The sequence below is a fragment of the Humulus lupulus genome, chromosome 2 (assembly GCF_963169125.1).
Source record: "Humulus lupulus chromosome 2, drHumLupu1.1, whole genome shotgun sequence".
Lineage (NCBI taxonomy): Eukaryota > Viridiplantae > Streptophyta > Magnoliopsida > Rosales > Cannabaceae > Humulus > Humulus lupulus.
The window spans coordinates 24,948,462-24,966,066 of record NC_084794.1 but is presented as its reverse complement, the minus strand read 5'-3'; the positions used below and the strand labels follow the sequence as shown (position 1 = coordinate 24,966,066).

Genomic DNA, 17,605 nt, shown 5'->3' with positions numbered 1-17,605 from the left:
ATTATATTTTAATATAATGTTTGATTGATTAAATAAGTGTTACAAAAAGTGATTATTTAATCTAGTGGGGGAATGTTATATTATTCATATAATATAATATTAGATTAAATAATGTGACAAAATGTGATTTGTCACACAAATGTGATTTGTCACACCTTGTAACATATTATTGAGAGTCACAAAATTGGACACATGTGTGTGTCCAAATGTGACATATTTTGGAGTTACAAAATCAGTTACAAATTTGTAACTCCCAAATATTACCCAATAATGTGTATATTATATGTTACACATTTGAGATTGGATTTCATAAAGCCATATGAGAAATGGCTGATAGAGATGTGATTTTAACTCCCATATTGTGTATGGAAGTTACAAAATCAAGTGGGAATAAATTGGAACGTTTTGGAAAAAACTTAAAAAATTGGTTGCTGAAACTGACCAAGGGCCGCGGCGCTTGAAACAAGTGCCGCGGCGCTAGTGGCTAACAGATTCATACTAAGTCGGTTTTTATCCAATTTTGAACGTTTCCAACAGCCAAGTAACTCCCAAATCTCTATTTTAATTTCATAAAACACCCAATTTATCATTGGTAACAGCCATGGGGGTTGGTGGAATTTGAAATTCAAAGGGTGTCTCTAAACTCTATAAATAGGAGCCTAATGTTCACTTGTAAGACACACCATTTTTTCATCCACAAAGCACTTGGCTGAAAAATACACCAAAAGGCTTGATAATTCCAGAGAGCTATTTCCTAGAGAGATCCCTTAGTGCTTAGAGAATAGGGGGAAATAAGCTTTTGGACAAAGGTCTTGAACCTTGTTCAAGTTGGTGATCCCCACTACTCTACACTTTGGTTGTGTGAGAGTTTGTTTGTGTTTTTCATTCTTGTGTTCTTCTTATTTACTTGTATTGTTATAGTATTGAGTTTGTAATCTTCTTCTTCTACATCCTTTTATTTACTTGTATTGTTATAGTATTGAGTTTGTAATCTTCTTCTTCTACATCTTTTTATTTACTTGTATTTTGAGCAATTGAGTTGTAATACTTATTTAATAAATATTATCTTGTCCATTGTATTTTTGCATAGAGTTGTAATTGGTTTTTTCCATATTTCCATTGAGCAATAATAATATTCTCTAACAACAACAACCACTGCTGATGTATCAAATGCCAATTCTGTCGAAACAACAACTTGGCAAACAGAGAAGGAAAATCCAGTTACTTTCTCTGACTTTGTTAAAAAAGAACCATCAACCAGAGTAAAAAAGAATCACCCTTCTGACCTTATTTTGGGAAATCTTGAAGAGAGTATGGTCACTCGAAAGAGGTATGTAAATTTGGTTCAATTTGTTTGTTTTACTTCCACTTTGGAACCAAAAAATGTGAAGGAGGCCTTAAATGATGAATCATGGATCAATGCTATGCAAGAAGAGTTAGATCAATTCAAAAGGAATGAGGTATGGATTCTTGTCCCTAGACCGAGTCATACCAATGTCATAGGTACAAAGTGGATATTTAAAAATAAAACTGATGAATTTGGGACCATAATAAGAAATAAAGCTAGACTAGTTGCACAGGGGTACACTCAAGTTGAAGGAATTGATTTTGATGAGACATTTGCCCCTGTTGCAAGACTTGAATTCATAAGATTATTACTAGCTATTTCATGTGTTCTTGGTTTTAAATTGTTCCAAATGGATGTAAAATCCGCCTTTTTAAATGGATTTTTGAATTAGGAAGCTTATGTGGAACAGCCCAAAGGGTTTGAGGATCCTTACAATCCTAATCATGTTTTTAAATTGCAAAAAGCTTTGTATGGGCTGAAACAAGCCCCACGGGCTTGGTATGAGAGACTAACTCATTTTTTGGTCTCAAAGGGATACAAGAGAGGGGGAGTAGACAAAACACTGTTTATCAAAAATGTTGATGAAAATATTATGATAGCACAAATCTATGTTGATGATATAGTGTTCGGTTCTACTAATGATTCTCTAGTGCAGGAATTTGTGAAACAAATGCAGGAAGAGTTTGAGATGAGCATGGTAGGAGAACTCAATTTCTTCCTAGGACTTCAAGTGAAGCAGTCAGATGAGGAATTTTCATTTCACAAAGCAAGTATGCAAGAAGTCTAGTGAAAATATTTGGACTCGATGCATCTAAACCTGCTAAAACTCCCATGGGTACTACGGTCAAATTGTCTAAAGATGCAAATGGGAAGAAAGTTGATCCAACTCTTTACAAGAGTATGATTGGGAGTCTCCTTTACTTAACTGCTAGTCGCCCTGACATCAGTTACAGTGTTGGAGTGTGTGCTCGTTTCCAAGGGAACCCCATGGAGTCTCATGTGACTGTTGTAAAAAGAATTATTCGTTACATCAATAATACTCTTGATTTAGGCATTTGGTACTCCAAAGAAAAAATTATAGCCTTGTGTGTTATAGTGATGCAGATTGGGCAGGAAACACGGATGATCGCAAAAGCACAAGTGGTGGTTATTTTTACTTAGGAAACAATTTAGTCTCCTGGCATAGTAAAAAACAAAACTCCATCTCCTTGTCAACAGCCGAAGCTGAGTACATTGCTGCTGGAAGTTGTTGTACTCAACTTTTGTGGATGAAACAAATGTTGGCAGACTATGGGTTTGATATTAAAATTTTAACCATTTTTTGTGATAATACAAGTGCTATTAATATCTCCAAAAATCCTCTTCAGCACTCTCGCACCAAACATATTGACATTCGTCATCATTTTATTAGGGAACTTGTTGAAAACAAAACATTGATTTTAGAATATGTTGAGACTAACAAACAAATTGCAGATATCTTTACTAAAGCCTTAGACACGGTTAGATTTGATTCCCTCAGAAAATCCTTGGGGGTTTGTTTTATTTGAAATTGCTAATAAATTGATTATCTTGCCTTGCATATGTGTTTTTATAAATCTCTTGTCCTGATTGGAAGAAATTTGATGAGCATATTTTTTTTGTATTTTAGAAAATGATCGTTATAAGTCTTATACTTTGTTGGAATAAAAAACCATATTTGAAAAATTATAGACCATCCAATTCATATTTGATCAAATCATTATCATTGTATGAGCATTCCTAATCCAGTTTCTTTTTCAGGCTCCATTTTGGAAAAGAGCTACCTATACTGATGTGTGAAAGCCGACACTGAGTAAGTTGGTACCAGGTAATTAGCAATTATATTGGAGGATACTCTACCAGTGTAAAGGGCTACCATCAGTATAAGAGTTATAGCCTCCATTCTGGTTACAAATTGGAAAAAGGCTAAAATCACCAAATATGGGCAATGACCCTAGCTTTAAAAGGCCAAAAAGAAACGCCAAATTGATTACACATGCACACACACATGCCTGTTGACTAGACTGTGTAAGATGGCTGTAAGACTCATACATATAATGAATTGTTTCAAATATGTTTTGTGATTGGTATATTTTTCGAATTATGGTCTCTTAGTATTTGATTTATAACTCATTTCTCTAATTTGTGAAAAATATGGTTATCTTGTTTCTTTTGAATAGGACTTGGGATTTACATGGAAACATATGGTATGGCAATTTACACTCTATTTTTGGCAATTTTGTAATAAAAAATAATAAAAAAATTGAAAAAAAATTATGTTATCTACCGTGTACTTAAAAAAAAAGGGTTTGAAAAATTAATTGATGCAATTTATTTGTTTTATCTCAAGATATTCTAAAAAATATTCAAAAAGTTTCCAATTTTGAGGTGTGAAAGAATTTGTTTTAAAAAGGGAGATATTTTGGCATTTATCACTAAAAATCCGGTTACCCGTTTTTGAACTTGCCTCATTTGTGTACCGAATACTTTATATATTCAGAGTCCTTTTGGTTGTTTTACAATCAGTGTTTTCTTGTTAAATCTCTCACATATAACCGAAGTGTTTAGGGTTTCTTTCTTTGTGTGTTTCACTTGTTTCTCTCTTAGCAGCCATGAAGACTCGAGGCCGTGGTTCATCTTTCAAGTCCATGAAGTCTCAGCAGGAGACACTTCCTGAATCTGTTCCCACTGCCACTCCTTCGGTCCCAGCATCAATCCCTGCTGTCTCTCCTACTCCAGGCCGTCGCTCTAAAACCACAGCAAGAAAGAAGGTTCTTGCTCTTTCGGATCCTATAAGTTCATCTGTTCTTGGTGCTTCTATCAAAGGAGTTACGTTCCCGAATTTGGATGCTGAGCCAATCCCAGCCTCGGCGGTTTCACTCGCCTCTCCTGAAGGTCAAATAAAAGCCAAACCGGCCTTGGCAACTAGTCAGTCCAAATCTATTTCCACTGAAGCTTTGTCTGATCCATCTGATCATGATTCAGAATCCTCGCTTTCTCCTGATGTGTGACACCCAAGGCAAAGGGCAAACGTAAGACCAAATCTGCTGCAACAAAGAAAGGGAAGAAGGCCAAAGTCTCTCAATCTAAAGGTACCAGTTCCATCTCTGATTCATCTCCTTTATCTCGTTTTAAATTAAAGGCCAAAATCAATCCTCCCCCATGCACCTCATCGAAGGATGTCTCTCCCGAGACGGAAGACTCTCAGCCTGAGTTGGACCCTTCTTTGACCGAGCCAAATCCTGAAGTTCCTCTCGATGATTTGGCTGAGGAGACTGAATCTGAAGACGACCCATCAGAAGCCTCTCTTGCATTTGACCCAAAAGGCACCACTCCATTGGCATTTCCTGAATTGTCTTCCAAACTTGCAAAGCAAAAAGGTGCTCCTGTCCGTACCTCAGGTTCTTTCAAAGCCCATTCTCTTACATTCTGTTTTAATGATAATGAGAAGAACATGCTATTTTATGACCATCGTCATTTTATTAGTGAGCGCAATTTTCTTTTTGCTCCTCATCGTGTTTTTGGGGTATTGCTTACTTTAGAGGAAAGAGGTTGGTTGCGATCCTTTTCTGGGTTTGATGGGTTTGTGCCTCAGGTTGTTAAAGAATTTTATGCAAATTTGAATGATGAGTTATTAGACCAATCTTCTTTTATGTTCCATAAAGTTTATGTTAGGGGTTATTGGTATAATTTTAGCCCGTCCGAAATTGCTAAGGCTCTCAATCTCGTCCCTGTGGAGATTGATGATTCTATTGAATTTGCAAAGGACCAAGTTTTGTCTGAACTGGTTGGTCAGGCTATGGTGTGGGAACCAAGCACCTCTCTTCGAGTCACAGATCTCACTCATTATTATGGTGCTCTTTTTAAATTTGCTATGTTTAATTGGATGCCTACCACACATTCCTCCACCATCACTCAAGATATGGCCTTCTTGTTGTTCAAAATTGGTACTGGAGTCGCCATAGATCTTGGAGCTGTTATTTTTTACCAAATCATGTCTCTAAGTGGTGCCAAACGTAAGGGGCAACACTTGATGTTCCCAACCGATCTTGCTGCTGTCCAGACAGGGATTCAAAGTCTTTCTGACCGGTTCTCTCAAATGGAGGAGACTCAGCGCAACATTCTCGCGTCATTGGCCATTCTCCATGCATCAAACTCTCCTGCCGCATGATGATCCTAGTACCTTTGATCTATTTTTATTTTGTTAGTTGTAAAAGAACACTTAATGTGTCTTTCTTTTGGTTTCATTTACTTGTTCTTTGGCATTTTTTCAGACAATGAGGGGGAGAGAGTAACTCTATTTTTTGGTATATTGGTTTTTGTTCATTGTGCTTTGGTTATCTATTGCAGGGGGAGTCATTTTTTGATCATTTTGTGACTCTAATGTTTTTTTAGCACTTACTTGTGTTTTGCAGGGATCTTTTAAAAATAGATATTCCTTGTTTATAAAATTGCCAAAGGGGGAGATTGTAAATCCTATAATTGACATTTTTATAGAAATATCTTTTTCTTAAAAGATAAATTGGTGGATTTAGTTGTTTCCCTTTATTATAATATTCGGAAATGTTTGTTTCCCTTTATTATACTTTTTGGAAATGTTTGGTTTCCCTTATTATAATTTTCAGAAATATTTGGTTTCCTTTTTTGTGAATTTTGGTTTCCTTATTGTCTCATTTTGCTTTTAAAGGGAAAAAATATATTGCAAATATTCGGTACTTACCCAAAGTTGTTTTTGGAATATTTGCTTATATATTTTTCGTGCAGCTCAAGGATTTCAATCGGGAAACTGGTTCTTAATGTCATTAATTATTTTTTCCTTTTTGAGCTTGTTTTTTATCCGACACAGGTCTGAGCTGTCCCCACCGATATCGCATCTGTCGAATCAGCATTTTCTAAAAAAGGCAACTCTTCATCAATCAAGAATAACTACTTTGATTCTTGCCTTTATTAGAAGAATTCTTTCTCTGCCTTTGTGAGCACGAAAAAGACTCTATAAATAGGGCTCTAAAGGCAATGAGAAAAGTGAACTCTTTGGTGCATTATTCGTGAGCTTTATTGTAATATTTGTGAGAGTTCCTCTTTGTATTCAAGATCATAAGTATTCACGTGATCTTATAGAAATATGTTTGTTTAGTTTTTAGTGGTGAGTTTATATCATGTTCATGAGTGAATACACATTGTAATTTGAACACAACGTATGTAGTATTCGGGAGAAGATTTTTACAAGCCTTGCGTCGGGAGGATGCAAGTACTCGCTGGCCATTGAATGGAGTTCAAGTGGTTGGGCGTTTCAATCAAGATCAGATTAGTGAAGAGAAGTACAACAAGTTGCGGCAAATCTCAAGAGGGAGTCTTGTTTTGTTTAAGTCAATGTTTTTGTACTTGTGATTCTTTATTAATTGGTTTTATTTTCTGGGCGTGACCCCAATGAGTAGGTTATTCGAAAGGGTTTCTGAACCTTGTAAAAATTCGTTGTTTTCTTTATTGTTTTGCACTGTCTTTTTATTGTGTTCAGTTTCTGTCATGACAAGTTTGGATTCTGTCCTGACAGAACTGTAATCTGTGTAAACAGTTAATTATCATTCTGCACTTTAATTAATTCACATGGTTTAATTAATTTGGTAATTACTAAAAACGAAATTTTATTCGCTAAGAAAATAGAACTACGTATACGTACATATGGATCTATAGCTTTGGATGGGGCAGCTTCCCAAATCTCTTCTTTTACAAAAAGTACTTCTACACAAGAGTAAGCTAAAAACCCAAGTCCTGACAACATGTTGTGGAGAAGGGACTTCAGCCCCTCAATTTTTTACTTTGTTTTTTTTTTAAATATTATTACTTTAAAAAAATTGGGTGAAATATTATACATCAAAACCTTCCCTACAAATTAAACACACAAATAGCTGACTCTCTACGTTTTTGGTACATATAGCTATCAAATTTAATGTTATTAACTGAGAGCTATATTTATATTCAAAATTTAGGATTTTTTTCTTGTAAAATTTGTCTAAATATATATATTTTTGGAGTTATTGTGTAAATATACTTTCTAGATATATAAAGGTGTTATCGCCATTATAACTAAATATAATATAACAATAATCAAAAAGCTTACATATTATTCTTTTTTTTTAAAAAAACAAAAAGAAGAAGAAGAAGCTTACCTTACGTGTAAAGTGTAATAGTGTTTTCTTAAAATAAAAGTTAGGCATTGCATTAAACCAAAGCATTTTTAGTAGCGTATACGAACAAGATTCAAGTCTTCAATCATTACATAGAAGGAAAAAGCCTTTTTTAGGGAACAACAAAAGAAAAATAAAGGTAAAGTTATTACTTAATTATGGGTAGTATATTATGATGTTTAAGAATATATATATATATATTGTATATTTTTAGTTGACCCCATCACTCCATTAACTGGAAGTACTTTCCAATTATCATAATATATATTGGGAAAATCTATAGGTAGTATATAATTATTGGTAAATTACGATCTTGATTATTCCTCTATTATAATAAATGGCCAAAATCATACGGCTAAAATTATTTATCCCAACATGTATATGAGTAAAAATTCATACTCTAATTTGTGAATATTATTAATCTAGTAGAATTTGAAGTATATAATACAAGTACATATGTTCCCTAAAGAATGCTATAAATTCATAACTAAATAAATTACTTGTCACATGCTAAATATAACATATATATATGCTTAATAAATGGTGAATTTTGTGGCCCTCAAAATATCTTGTCTAACTTTCATTTGTACATATCAAATAAATAAAACTATAATTAAATTCATTTCGTAAAATGATTATAAAATTGTTACAAAGTAATAACTAACAATTAAAAAGGATGATAATTCTTTACCAAAAAAACTTTCCCTCCAAGTAAGAAGGACGGCAAGTGTGCATAATAATTAATATATATATATATATAGATATAAAATAGTGCTTGATCCACAAGGAAAATAAAAAAGTTGTTTCTCATATGGTCTTTACATGAATAGTAGTAAAATCTTAAGATCATATCTTAATTATTAAAGTATATTCATCATATTTGACTATGAATGTTCTAATCGTCGTCCACATAATTAATTACTTTTTTATATTATTCTTTGTAAATTTCTTTCCACAAAGAGACTAAAAAAAGTAGTTTAGACCATATGAGTTTGTATATGATATCATTCTGGATTAAATGTGATGTAAAACATTAGACTTTATCCCAAGTGAGAAAAATATAAAAAGTTTGTGTACATTTAATGTAATTTTTTTAAAAGGACAAAAAACTTGGAGGAGAAGGAAAAAGCCAAACGCAGCCTTGACCGTAGACTATATAAATAAAAGTACACGTAACATAGGGATCTCCACTGATCAAGGAGAACCCATAACAGACAAGTTTCAATTTTTAGTCAAAAGCTCAGATTTTTGGATTTTAGAGAGAGAAGAGATGAGTTTTCTCGCGGGAAGATTGGCCGGGAAAGAAGGAGCTTATTTTTTCCAGGAATCCAAACAGGCAGTGAGTCGTATGGTGGCTAACAAGAAACCGTCGTCGTCGTCATCATCACCGCCACCTACTCAATCTTCTTCTGCTCCGGTGACTGAGCGTGAAGACCTAGCCGACGTGCTTCCCGAGGTGTTGCGCCACTCTCTGCCCTCCAAGCTCTTTCACCAGGAGACATCTAATTCAACGCCGTCCATTTACTCTGCCTCCAAATGGGATATTCCCTCTGACCCTAACGCTCGCTTTTCCATCAATGCTGAAGCTTTGAACCCACTCAGGGCTTACCTTTCCCTGCCTCAGGTCACCTTTGGCCCCAAAAGGTATTTTTTTTCTTCTTCTTCATTTTCCAGTGTTTCTCAACTGTTCGATTATAGTTTCGTTTGATTTGTAATTTGAAGCTTTCGAAATGTGAGACTCGTCGGGCTATGTAGTTTCAATTTAGTGGTATCTGGGTTTGGAAAACAATGAACTACTTTTACGAGGGTTTGCTAGTAGTAACTAGTTTGTTGAATTTTATAGACGATAGCGTATACAATGTAATAGATAATGAATGCAGGTGGGAACTGCCCGAGTCAAAATTTGGGGCCTCGGCCTCAACTGCTAATGATTTGCGTCGAGACAAGCATATCCCTCTTAATCCTGAAAAGGTGAAAGCTGCAGCTGAAGGGCTTCAAAAAAGTAGGTTCAATAATTTGATTATGTTTATTTTATGAAATTATGATGGTAAGCCATTGCTCTGTCTGTTGACTCTATCCAACCAAAACCAGCTGAAATGTTCTAATTCGTAACTTTCTCTATTGGCAGTTGGAAAGGCTTTTGCTGTTGCTACCACTGCAGTGTTTGGTGGTGCCACTTTGATGTTTGGAATGGCAGTGTCCAAACTAGAGTTGCAAAATGTAAGTTTCTCTCTGTTTACATCATGATTTCTGATTGTAAGATTTATGTTTGATCAAGATGCGTGTATCTCTCTTGAATGTATAAGGCCATGGTGTTTAATATTTTATCTATTTTTTGAGTGTTTCTTCCCATTGTCGACTTCTGAAGTTGATTTGGGCACAGACACAGAGTAACTATGCAAGGAGAAAAAAATCAAATTGGGCTGTACAAGTGTATATGATTTTTGATCTCTTGACAATGCATTAGCAGACATGAACTAATCTTGCTCCGCAGAAGCTAGCACATAATGAATAGTAAATAATTATATGGTTTTGTGTTCTTTCCAAATTCTTGCTGTGATAACATTTGTAAACTAGTATGTAATGTGCTTGTGCGCATTGTCATTCGTTGCTTAAAGTACATAGCTTCATGCTTACTATTCAAATGCCAATTGCATCACTTTCGGCAGAAGCAGAAGTTCTTCTGTTGATTGATATGTTTTCTCACTGTTAAGGGATGTTATCTTTTGCTTTGCTTGATGATTATTATCTTTGTACTAAAAATGCATTAAAATGACCACTTTTTCTTGAACTTATGATACATTTTCACAGAGGGAAGATATCCGAACAAAAGGAAGAGACCTTGTTGACCCAGGTCTTGAGATTCTTAGGAAGCAACTACTTCCCTTAAAAGACTGGGTATGTTAAGGCCTATCAACTATTGATTTCTTTTCTTTAAGGTCCCTCGAGCATGTTTTCTCTCAAATTAACCCGAGCTTCTAATTTCAGGCTGCTAAAATGTCAAAGAAATGGCATTTGGAAAGGACAGAAGATGTAAAGGAGAAGCCTCTTATAAAGGCACTTACTAAAATTTTGAACGCAAAGCCAACGAATTGATTTCAGTGTACACTAGTAACTATTTTCTGTGTTTGTGTTATAGGTGTAAATAGTTTTGAGTGCTTGTATTGATGACTATGGGTCCAAAAAAAGTAGAGCATTATTCTGTCTGTTGCCTGCACATGTTTTGATGTACTAATAAGTAAGAAGTAATACTTGGCTGTTGATTTGCTACTTCAACTAATCTCAGTATATTAAATTGTGAAATCAATCATCTCATCATCACAAAAATCTCGTTATGATGATGAATGCTTAAAACCTTGACTTGATCCCTAATTCATCGAACTTTAAGGCCACACATTATCTTTCATTTTAATGATTAGCAATGCAATGTTTATGGAGGTTGGCTCCACACTAAAAAAGAATGTGGAATGGTGTATATAAATAATAGAACGTGTACATGATTGGATTTTTTATAAACATTTTTCTCAGTTCCAAGAAGCTATAAATGAAAACCCATTATTCAATTGGATTTCATCTTTAAATATCCTTCATAACTCATAGTCTAAACCAGCTCCATATTTCCAAGCCTCAAGACGTCGTCTCCACTGATATCTCAACTGGGGTGAAAATCCACTTAAAACAGGCCTTGTAAAAAAGGCAACAAGTGAGGATACATTTATATTGAATTGCAACAAAGGTATGGTTATTTTTATTAAGTGAATTCGCTTACAAGAATCATTCGATCATTTTAATTAAATGTAAGGTCACAACATGACACGGTGAACAAAATAATTACCTTATTACAGGCTCAGCAAAGGTAGATAGAAAAGTATAGAAACCTAGCATGGCAAAATGTCCAGACCAATCAAGAAGTACAGGAAAGCCAACCTGGAACACAAAAAGGACTATTGATTAAATAACGTGATTATCAATCCACTTATAGAAATAATAATTATACCATTTCTTTCTTTTTTGTTTGAAGGAATCGAGTACATGAACATATGCATTTTATTGGCTTAAGATATAATGCCAAAAGTTTTAGCTGCTGCTACTTATTCAAATGGGGACTTTTTCCCATGGCATAATATATATATATATATATATATATATATATATATATAAAGCAATATAAGCAAACAGGCAAGGAAGATTCTGGTAAATTTTATTGTTAGCCATTGCTTGCTTCCATAGCTAATTCCAATTAAAATGCTTTTAAATTTGTTTATTTTTGTCTGTGTAAACATATTAAACTAAGTAAAATTACCTTTAGCTTAGATGAAACGAGGGAGGTTGTACAGATACAGAAATGTAGTACAAGTCAACATAATGCTATTGTCATTTCATTTATTCATGAATCATGCATAATAAAGTAAAATAATTAGAGACTTGTAACTTTTTAATTACCTGTGCGAATATGGAGGGTAGAATTTGAGGTTTGGATATCATAACTAGGCCTAGTGTTTTGGCTAGAGGCCCAAACTGTACGACATCCTGCAAATATTACAATTTATTTTTTAATGGAAACTTAATTTTTCATAAAATAATTGTTAAAAGCTATTGCTTATAATTCAACCAGTTGATTGATTGGGATTGTTGGATTTATCATGGATGAAATAATAAGAAGAAATTAACCTGAAGAAATGGTCTTAACACTGGATCGCCCAGCCTCTGAAGAATAAAAACAGTCAGGCAACAGCAATGGATACACTAGCATGCCATTAAAAAAGAAATCTGATAAAAATTCTAAGCTAACCTGCATACTCTGAAAATTGGCAAACAAAAGCTCATTTATAAAATCTGGTGGAACATTAGACAGTTGCTTTGCTGACATCGCTTTTTGGAACAACCACGAAGTACTCAAGTTAGGCTGCAATTTTCACATTGTGATTTAAGTTGTTAGACACCCTTGTAGAGTAAAAACAAAACAGGAAATAAAAGAGAAATTATTTGTACTAGGACAGCAAACAGAAAATCACCAACCATGTATGGATTCAGTAGGGACAAGTTGTATGAGTCAAGAAAGTTTCCGCTGATTGCTTCATGTATACCTTTTTTTAAGTTGAAAAAAAATCTATCAGTGATCATCTTCTAATAATTGTAACATTTGTATAAGTTATCAATACTTGCTGGAGCTTGCAAAAGAAAAGAGCTGGTTTTCTAGTTTTCTCAATAAATTAAATGAAAAGTTACATTTCCAAGGTTCAGAATTTAGCATTACTAGTTAAAAGAAGAAGAAAACAAAAAGAAGCTAGTAATATTCTTCTATTTAAAGATTACAACTAATGGAAAAACTTCCCACCCAAATCAGAAATGAGTTCAGAAACGTAAAGTATACATACCACTTGAGAGTCTCCCCAGATGCCTTGTCAAGCTCCCAAAGCCACCGAATGAAACAGGTGACTGTATGCCACTAGCATCACCAAACTGCAGAGAATGGTATTGTAACACTTGCATTCCTTTTGGCATATAAGCATAATCTATTGGAGGTTTTTGAAGTATAGTTATACCACCTGTAAAACACGATTAAAAGCGGCTGGCAGCGGGCTGCAGAGTTGATAATTCTTGTTAAGAATTGAGACGAGTCAGGTTGGAAGAGAATAAACTACTATAAACAATATTTTCATTTTTCATAGAGACAAAATGAAGGACCGTTCGCAATTGGCAAGAATAATAAATCAAACTTTTCTACTCAGTAGTGCAAATGAAAGCACATTATCATCACATTATTACTTTTATTTTCAACAGTTGACAATAACCAAGCTGTGTATTATGAGACAAACCCTGAATTATCAAATGACCCATTTACTTCTTTTAAATGGAAAGTCTTTTATTATCTTTAGCATATATGTCTAAGGGCTTTCTTAGTTGTATTTTTATCCTTAAAAGTGAATTTTTAATACATGTTTTAATTTTGACTCAATATGTATATATATTTATATATATATATACACACAACCAATGAGAGCCTAAATATTTGAAATATTCTAGAACAAGAATGTAGTTTTTTGCTTACATACATATTTTCTTAAGTCACTAAGATATTGTCATTACAACATACATCAAAACCTTATTGAAGTTAAGTGAGTTCTTGCAGGTCACCTGTCACGGTACGTTGGGAAAATTCCATATATAACCCTCTGAATCTCCAGATTGTCAAGAGAGACTCCCTATAGAATACAAACATATGCATGTGATCATTAACAAATTGTGTGGACATCAGAAAGAGAGTAGAAGGATTTTACTTGCTTTTAGAATATGTTGAAACTAGTAAAGGGTGATACAAGCCACTCTTTTAACTTGAAGGACAATGAATTTTGAAAAAAAAAAAAAATTCTAAAATCCTAAAGTGTATCTCTAGAAGCTCACTTTGCAATGCAAAGCAATTTAATTAAGCACAACATGTAACACAATTAATATACACAACTAAGTAATCGAACTGCAGTAAGAAAATTAAAAAACAGACCAGCTAGAACTGACCTGATAATCCTGCATTAGTTCCCAGTATTCTTCTAACAATTCTTCCAGTTTCGGTGATCCAGGTTGGGGATCAATATAAGTGAACATATAAGTAGTACGATCAGTAGGGCCTGAACCAGCAGGAAATGCCTGAAACGTTTACTGTTAAGAAAATACTTAATAAAAAAGAGTGGGATTGGGGGTGAGGGACTGCTTTTTGTGTCTTTTATATATTATAGTTACCTCCCAAAAGCATTGGACTACTGAGTTCCCAACCTTCCTTATTGATGAACTACTATATATAACATCACTTGTAGAATTACTACCAAAACCACGAGCACAGGATCCAACAACAAGGCAAACACCATCTGGCTTCCTTCCTCGTCTTATCTGCAAAATAGAACAGAAAGATGAATGAATTTCTTCTTAGATTCCACTCAAAATGGTTTGAAAAAAGTTGGTTAAAAGGGGCATTCATTATTACAAGGAATGAAGAGATATCATTGCCAAAAATATCTGCTTGAACCATTTCGACGTAATATAATTATTTAATCATTCTTTCAATATGATTTCTAGGCTGTGTTAAGAGTAGAGGAATTGTAAACTTAGGTAGACACATACTTCATTAATTGTGCATAGAGGACCTACCTGTTTTACAATAGGTGAAAAGTTCCCCATTGCATCAATTATGAGGCTAGATGACAAAATGTTCCCTTCAGCTAGTAGTGTAACCTGTTGTGAAATGTGCCAACAAATATACAAGTCAGTTATCAGTTCTCTATCAATATACATATATTAGAACGAAAATACAAGTAACAAATAAAATGGGTTTAATCCTATACAAAATTCATTTTCTATATTGAATGCAAGGATGCTAGCAACCTGTTAAAAGAATAAGGGTGAGAGAGTTTCAGGAGGGGGGCATATTTTATATGCTAAAAAATTTACCCAAACGATAGACAGAAGAATACTCATAATCACCACAGTCGGTGTTCTTTAAGCCATGCCTCACTTCGCCATATATTTCTAAATTTCTAAAGCTCCATCATTACCAATTGATTGAGTTTTAAGGTTTCATTGTCATAGAACCAAAATATACCAAGGCAGTAAACTTTCATGTCACATCCCACTATCCCAGCAATGGAAATGCTTAACATTGTTTCCACTGCTTTCTTGTCCTTTCTATCTTTCCCTCTCTTCACATTTGGGAAAAAAAAATCTTCTAAGATAATTTAGTGTCAAGAGGACTATTTGTCTAACAAATATAATGATGGAAACTAATTTAAGTCTGGAAGTGTGAGAAACTCACGACTGCATCCTCATATACAGATATGCTGGACAAAGTGCAACCTTCAAAGATGACACCCCCTAGGGAAACAAAGCGATTCTTCATAATCTCTATCAATTTTGCAGGTCTGTAAACAGAGAAGGATCTAAATTACAGCAACGAGTTCAACAATTGACACAATGCTTCTTCAGTTTTATAACTCGTATAACATACATTACTTTATTTCTTGGAAGAAGATGAAAGATAACTCACAATATGCCAAGATTGAGAATATCTTCAACCCAGATATCTCCTTTCCCTTCAAATCCACATCTGTTCTGTGCAGTTAATAGAATGCCAAACAAGTGACAAACGTAAATGGAATATTCAACTCTAAAAGGTGTCATAATGCAGAATTCATAGGCTAGTCTATTCGGTTATGCAACTTCCCATCAGATTATGCTCTAGTGCATTTGAGACACCAAATACCAAGTGCTGAGAGCCTACTACTATACATGACATTTTCTTAGAGAATTCCACATTTGCAGACGTTCCACCAAGCTACTATGCCTCATAGCAAACTTTCCTCAACTTACATTCAATTATCAATTTGAGAACCAAAAGAACTTACAGGATTGAATTTTGCAGCAGTAATTTCTTCGATGTCATCCTCGGCTAAAATTCCAACTTTGACAAGCTCTAAGAGCTCTTTTCTTGAGATGTTCCATTCCTGGTCCCTCTGATCAATGATCACCAAGACATCATAGACACCACTTAGAACACTTGACTATTACAAATAAATTTTATATGCCAAAACATTATCTACAACGAGTTTCACATTTTATTGCATTACCCCTTTTAGAACGTTTTTCTCCACGATGGCCACTCGGAGACCTTTGGAACTCAATGCTGTGGCAATGAAAACTCCCAATGTTCCTCCACAAACTATTACGTCAAACTTATCTAGGGCTTTGTCAGCCAGCTCAGAATCGGAAAATGAACCGGGATTAGTAGAAACCCACTTTCTGGGGTTCTTGCACAACTACAAAATATGCATAAAAAAACTATTACAAACACAAAGGTTTCACAATGCCGGGCCCATTATCCAATTTCAAAGAAGGGAAATCAAGAAAACAGATATGGTTCTGACCTGTTTGAGCAGAACAAATACCAGACCAGAGTTGGTCCAGCCTTTTTAAGGCACTATATGAGTACACTCCTCCAGCTCCACCAACTTCCCCACCAACTGAAATACTCTCCATTATTTTCTACCAAAACAAAAGAGAGAGATTCATATGTTAAACTAACTCACCGTCACTGACTAGAAATACAATTAATAAGTATAATTAAAAGAAAATAAAGCTGGGATTTCAAGAAAAAAAAATACCTGGGTTCTAGAGGGAAGCGCTTGCATTTTGAAGCCCAGGCTTTTGCTAGCTCTGTCTCTTCTGCCATGAACATGAACCAGTGCCGGGGGGGCTGGTTTTGGGTAAGTTAATAACCCATTAATAGATTGGAGTTGAAGTAATACCATGGCTTCTCAGGAGTTTTTTCTGCTCAGTCTTCACTCGCCATAGCTACTTAATTTTATGGTAAGAGACTTGGAGCTCAACGTTTTGCGTACCACAACGGGACACGTTAACAACCCTGAGGTGTCTCGCTAGGGCCCAACAATCAAAGTTCGAACCGTAAATATTTCATCTGCCTTGACGGACAATTTTCGATACGACACCACTCGAAAATGATATGAAATAAATGAGTTTGGGTGACACATTTAATTTCCGTGTCATAATCGTGACACCACTCGAAAACGACATGAAATAAATGGGTTTGGGTGACACATTTAATTTCCGTGTCATAATCGTGTCGATATGTTTAATACGTTTATTAAACGTGTCATTTTCGGGTCAACGCGCTTAACCCGAAAATGACACGCTTAAGACACGTTTAAGATGATATAAACATTTTAATTTATTTATATTATGTTAATCGTGGTCAATTTCATGTCGTGTCATTACACGCTTAATTGTGTATTAATCATGTCAGTTTTAGATTTGTGTCAAATGACAAATTTATTAAACGTGTTATCGTGTCGTGTCGTGTGACCTGCTAAGATAATCGTGTCGTGTACAGGTTTGGATTTCTGACACGAATAATAATCGTGTCGTGTATGGGTTTACTCTAATCGTGTCGTGTCATAATCGTGTCTACACGATTATGACACGATAACACGAATTGCCACCTCTACTTGTGATGAAAACAAACGACATGACGTTACATTCAACACCACTT

At 34.7% G+C, this 17,605-nt stretch overlaps 2 protein-coding genes across 2 annotated transcripts; one reads left to right on the top strand and one right to left on the bottom strand.

The window, feature by feature from the left end:
- Positions 1–8,731: 8,731 nt before the first annotated feature.
- Positions 8,732–10,827, top strand: LOC133817521 (uncharacterized). The gene is made up of 5 exons (XM_062250069.1): positions 8,732–9,195; positions 9,432–9,553; positions 9,680–9,771; positions 10,363–10,449; positions 10,540–10,827. The coding sequence occupies exons 1-5, from the start codon at positions 8,822–8,824 to the stop codon at positions 10,645–10,647; spliced, it is 783 nt and encodes a 260-aa protein (XP_062106053.1). The 5' UTR covers positions 8,732–8,821; the 3' UTR covers positions 10,648–10,827.
- Positions 10,828–11,002: 175 nt separating this feature from the next.
- Positions 11,003–16,930, bottom strand: LOC133817520 (uncharacterized). Its single transcript, XM_062250068.1, is given in 19 exon segments — positions 11,003–11,235; positions 11,387–11,478; positions 11,995–12,081; positions 12,223–12,258; positions 12,344–12,457; positions 12,571–12,638; positions 12,930–13,014; positions 13,101–13,134; positions 13,690–13,757; positions 14,068–14,196; positions 14,290–14,436; positions 14,695–14,778; positions 15,356–15,461; positions 15,587–15,651; positions 15,945–16,052; positions 16,167–16,331; positions 16,333–16,355; positions 16,464–16,581; positions 16,701–16,930. Coding segments are annotated over 19 exon segments (1,773 nt in total). The 5' UTR covers positions 16,848–16,930; the 3' UTR covers positions 11,003–11,138.
- Positions 16,931–17,605: the final 675 nt, after the last annotated feature.